This window comes from Galeopterus variegatus, unplaced genomic scaffold (genome assembly GCF_000696425.1).
Source record: "Galeopterus variegatus unplaced genomic scaffold, G_variegatus-3.0.2 Scaffold5451, whole genome shotgun sequence".
Taxonomy (NCBI): Eukaryota; Metazoa; Chordata; class Mammalia; order Dermoptera; family Cynocephalidae; genus Galeopterus; species Galeopterus variegatus.
This window is the reverse complement of record NW_007731562.1, coordinates 119,637-125,486: the sequence shown is the minus strand read 5'-3', so window position 1 is coordinate 125,486 and position 5,850 is coordinate 119,637. Positions and strand designations below refer to the sequence as shown.

The window sequence follows — 5,850 nt, the reverse complement described above, 5'->3', positions numbered from 1 at the left end:
TCTTCCGATCTATAAAAGTTGCTGAGGTCTTTTGCTACTTAGCAATCTCGCGTGCTTTTTCAGCATCTATTGAGATAATCATATGGTCTTTGTCCTTGAGTTTGTTGATGTGATGTTTCACATTTATTGACTTTTGTATGTTGAACCAACCTTGCTTCCCTGGGATGAATCCCACTTGATCGTGGTGAATGATCTTACATATGTGTTGTTGTATTCTGTTTGCTAATATTTTATTGAGGATTTTTGCATCTATATTCATCAAGGATATTGGCCTGTAGTTTTCTTTCTTGGTTATATCTTTACCTGGTTTTGGTATCAGGATGATGTTTGCTTCGTAGAATGTGTTTGGAAGCTTTGCTTCTGCTTCAATCTTTTGGAATAGTTTGTAAAGAATCGGTGTCATTTCCTCTTTGAATGTTTGGTAAAATTCTGCTGTGAATCCATCTGGTCCTGGGCTTTTCTTTGGAACAATTTTGCATATGAAAGATGGGGAAGTTTGGCATCTTAGAAAGATCAAATTAATTATCAATTTATAAGCTATAAGGAAGTACAGTATGGGTTTTTTCTGAGTATAAGTTTAGCAGATATAAATGCAATTACAGCTAATTTCCTGGCCTCAGAGGATTTGTGGAGATACAATTACTGATACATCAAATCTTAAAATACAGTAAAGGAATGTAACAATGGCATGCTATGGTTGTAAAAAGGTTTCTGACTCTAATACATGTTACCAGCTGTTTCTTTCATACACATGTTTTATTACTGCCAAAATATAATTCTTAAGAAAGAAATTGCTATACATTTAAGTAATGTGTTTTCTTGAAAGGAATGTTACATCCCAGGGGTAAGCAGACTTTCTATAAAGGGTCAGATAGTAAATTTTAGGCTATGAGGGCCACGTTTGGGTCTCTGTGGCACATTCATCCTTGTTTTTTGAACTATTCTTTAAAAATGCAAAAAATCATTCTTAGCTTGGGGACCATACAAAAATAGGTAGTAGACTGTCTATCCCTGTTATATCTAAAAGGACCAAAGTTACATGGAAATTAGGAGTTGCCAAGTTGATGATAAACTTTGAATATAAAACGAACAACAATCTTTTCTACTTGTTCTTCCATATTGGTATATAGTGTTATGAATTATAAATAGTGTACAATTTTATATTCAGCATTTAAAACTTTCTTGCTGGAATGGGGATCCAAACCCTTGAATTTGGTTTTACCAACACTATGCTCTAACCAACTGAGCTAACTAGTCAGCCCTAAAATTTTTACAATTCTTTTTTTTTTGGCAGCTGGCCATATAGGGATCAAACCTTGGACCGGATCCTGGTGTTATCAATGTGCCATCCCCTAAAACTTTTACAATTCTGAGGAGAAGTTATTAACCAACTGAGCTAACTAGTCAGCCCTAAAATTTTTACAATTCTTTTTTTTTTGGCAGCTGCCCATATAGGGATCAAACCTTGGACCGGATCCTGGTGTTATCAATGTGCCAGCCCCTAAAACTTTTACAATTCTGAGGAGAAGTTAGGAATCAATATTTACTATGTATTTACTCTGTGCCAGGCACCATATGAGATACACACACACGCGTGTAAGTCTATGTACATAAAAATGGAATTTCAATCACAACAATTCTGTAAGGTATGCATTGTTATCTTAGTTTACAGAGGACAAATTTGAGGTTCTGAGAAGCTTGTCAAATCGTCTAATTTGGCAGACAGGGATTTGTTTTTTTCTATCAATAAATATTTAAGAAAACAACTGAATTAGAAATCAGAATATCAGGATTCTAGCCCCAGGTCTACCACTTACTATGTCTGTGACCTTAACTATATAAAAAAGTGGGGAGAGAGACAATGTTCTACCCAGCCTACCACAAGACACTTTCATGAGTATCAAACAAGATATGTGGAAGTTTTTTTTATAAATGATTATTATAGGGAAGAATTACTTTATCCTATGAATGACCCATTTCAAATGTTATATAAATATGTAAATTAAAAACAATTTCAGACAACTCTTTAGTGAGTTAACAGACACTAGTTGAAATATTAAAAAAAAAAATGGCCTGAAATATTACACATTATCACCTTGGAGGAGAATCATCCTGTTTTTTAAATCCAGGAGGAAGGGCTGGTCCAAAAAAACCATCATCATCATCATTGTCATCCTGATTTCGCCTTTGTTTTCTGAGAACACAGTGGTGTAACTTTATTCATATATGTCAACATTTTTTTCACAAAGAGAAATTTTAATTTTTAAAGGAAGCATTAACTTTTAACAAGTTGTGTAAACACTGAAACAATACGTTAACCTTGCCAAACAGGAAAAAATGGATACCACGATAGTTCTTAACTAATTTTTTCCTGGCATTTACTTTTTGACTAAAATAGTTAGAGATTGGCTACTTCTTTACAGTAGTACTATAACACTATTCTATATTTTCAGTGGTATTCAAGATTCTACTCAACGAAGTATCAAACAGTCTACTTGTTAGCAGTTTCTCAGTAAAATGTTTATGACTTCAACTTTTAGTCTCATTTAAGGAAGGGTTTAAAGTTGCTATTTTTGTCTCATATCTTTAAAATGGGTCAAAAAACCTTGTTATCCAATAATAAACAAAGATTCAACTTCTTATTTACACAGACCCATGGTAGATAAGGCTAGATTAGAAGGAAATCATTCATTTCTTTAAACAAAACGTACACTATATATATAATTTTAAAAAGATATCCTACAGTTTATTTAGAATATTTAGTCATTTCAGTAATACCTAAGGAAAAATCCTTCATTATAAGAATTTTATTGAAATTCTAGATAGCTCCACAGCTATACACTACTAGAATAAATTTATTTGTAAAAGGTATAGTTCATAATGAAGTGCCATACAAAATGATTTCTTCCTGTGCTATATTTAAATGCAAATATGATATCCCCTTACTAGCTCTCTGTTCCAGCCAACTTATTCTATGTTTGAGGCATGGTTTATCATCTAATTTAAGTAAGTGACTGACCTTGCAGTTGGACCAGTGTCATCCTCTTCAGATTCTTGATTTCTTTCTTCATACAAAGAACTGCTGTCTTCATCACTGTCTGATGATTCTGAACTGCTGCTTTTATAATTAGGGGGCAGAGCTGGTCCTGCAACTAAAGATTTGTTGTGTAGGTCATAATTAGCACAACTGTTTCACTGAACTCTCTTAGCCGATATTTTTCACTTTCTTTTCTGAAATTCTTACAGCACTGACTTTATCATTTATTGTAAACTTTAATCTCACTTGCTGTTGTTTTGTGTAGTGGTTTTGTTTTTCCAACTCCAGAAAGGCAGAAATCATGTCTTATATACTCTCTTGTGAGATTCACAAAACCTTGTTAATACCCAAACTTATAAATATAACAATAGCATATAATTTCCCTGAAAACATGCAATTTTTGCATTGTCAAAACAGCTTTGTGATTTTTTTTCTTACAGACAGCATATAGCAGACAATATGTACATTACTGAGCTAACCAGACAACAAATTTGCCACTTCATTAAAATATCAAAAATCAAAATGGTCCACTGTGGTTTCTAAGAATCTCCACTTTAAAAAATATCTTTACTGGCATCATCATATTTCTCAGTTTTCTTTTCAAGATGATTTTTCAGGCAGAAACAAAATTAGAGTCACTCTAAATTTTACTGCTTGTTAGTAGAGATACAGTTAAGAGAATAAGGTTGTACTGTGACGGGGACGCTAGGGTAAGGAGTAAAGGTCCTGGGCCCACTTGCTAGAGCAACTTACTCTCACTTTACCTCTCAGCAAAATTACAAATTATTGCATAGCATTACTTACTACATGATGTCATGATGTCACATAGACACAACTGTCCATGTTGATTTTGAGTAGTGACACTAAAAGGCTATTGCCATAGTTCCCAAGACTGGATGTTTGTGAGACTTGTTAAAATAACCTTTCTAAAAAAAATTTCATGTGTCTTTTCCTCAGAGATTCTGATTCAGTTGGCTTGGTGTAGGGCCTACAAATATAATTTCCCAAAGAACATACTAGGGATGCCATTCGTTTAATATTAATAGTAACAACAACTTAAAAATAATAAATAAAAGACAAATAACATGTCTTGAATTCTTATGTGCCATATACTGGTTTAAGAGATTTACATGCATTAACCTATTTAATTCTTTTTTTTTTTTTCCTTTTTGTCTTTTTTTGTGACCGGCAACGGGATCACAACCCTCGGTGTCATGCCCGCACCGCGCTCAACCAGTGAGCAGACCGGTCTCTATATGGGATCTGAACCCTCGGCGGGAGCGCCGCCACCCGGCCGGCCCATAATCTATTTAATTCTAACAACCTTATTAGGGAGGCATTATCAAAATTTCTATTTTACAGATGAGAAAACTGAGGTGCAGAAAAGTTAAGTAGCTTGCCCAACTTCACATACTAAAGAGTGGAACTGGGATATGAACAGAGGAGTGTGATTTCAGAGCCTATACCCTTAACCACTATATTAGCCAACATTCAGCAAAGAGTCAGGCATCATCCATACATTCAACACCTACTGAGTAAATACTTCTAGAGAAACAAGCATAAAAAGAAAGATCAATTCAGATAGTTAATGTGCTGCTATAAAAATAGGAAAAAGTGACTGAATACACGGGATGGCAGTTTTAAAGACAGTGGTCAGGGAAGGCCTGTTTGAGAAGATATTTGCATGGAGACATAAATGATGAGATGACAGTGGCCATGGAACAATCCAAGGGAATAAATTCCTATAGAGAATAAGCTTTGATGTACTTGAGGAACAAAAAGGCCAGTGTGGCTAAAGCAAAGTAAGCAAAATGACAGGATGAACTTAGATGGTACAAAGGGGCCAGACTGATGTTTGGAGTCAGATTCTTCGGCTCGGAATTCCAGCTCAGTGATTTACCAGCTGTGTGACTTAGACAAGTTACTTAACCTTTTTGTGTTACACTCTTGTTTTGTAAAATGAGATTAATAACAGCTTCAACCTCACAGGACTGTTGTGAAGATTACATCAGTTAATACATGCAAAACAACTCCCACAGTATATCTGACATATAGTAAGTGCTCAATAAATGCTAGTATAGGTTACAATAAAGAGTTTGGATTTAAAGTACAACAATCATTGGGCAATCATTGGAAAGTTTTAAGTTGGGAGAAACATGATCCCAATTATCCTAAAAAAAAAAAAAAAAAAAAAAATCAACTGCTTGTGGACAAAAGACAAGGGGGATTGGGAGTAGGAGATATGCATTAGAAAGCTGATAAGAAATAGTTTGATTTGCAAAAGTATTTTAAAGGGAAAAGGACTTGCTAATGGTTTTGATGTGAAAAATGAAGGCCAAAAAAAAAAAAAGGAACTAAGAATGAGTCTGAGATTTCTATTTGGCTAGCCAATTATGGCAATGCTAGTCTCCAACATGGGGAAGACTAAAAGGGAATCAGGTTTTGGGGAAGAATCAAGAGCTTGTCTTTCTCACATCTTAAGCTTAAGATGGCCATTAAAGAATTAAATGGTGTTGGGCCGGCCCGGTGGCGCACTGCTATAGTGCGCCGATTGGGAAGTGCGGTGGCGCTCCCGCCGAGGGTTTGGATCCCACATACAGACCGGCCGCTCACTGGCTGAGCGAGGGGCGGGAGCAACACCGAGGGTTGCGATCCCGTGGCCGGTCCCGGCCCGGTACGGGCTCGACACTGAGGGTTGCGATCCGTTGCCGGTCACGAAAAAAGACAAAAAGGAAAAAAAAAAAAACAAAAAAAAGAATTAAATGGTGCTATCAGTGGTACTTGGGCATACTAGTGTAAAGCTCAGGAGAGAA

The 5,850-nt window shown here is 35.7% G+C and overlaps 1 protein-coding gene across 1 annotated transcript in view; it reads right to left on the bottom strand.

Moving 5' to 3' along the window:
- GPALPP1 (GPALPP motifs containing 1) overlaps nucleotides 1–5,850 on the bottom strand; it is a 32,814-nt gene that overhangs the window by 16,594 nt on the left and 10,370 nt on the right. Inside the window, exons 2-3 of the mRNA XM_008589447.1 lie at nucleotides 3,020–3,152; nucleotides 2,096–2,194 (exon numbers count right to left, since the gene is read on the bottom strand). Of these exons, the coding sequence (XP_008587669.1) occupies nucleotides 2,096–2,194; nucleotides 3,020–3,152 (232 nt within the window). The remainder of the gene's footprint in view (nucleotides 1–2,095; nucleotides 2,195–3,019; nucleotides 3,153–5,850) is intronic.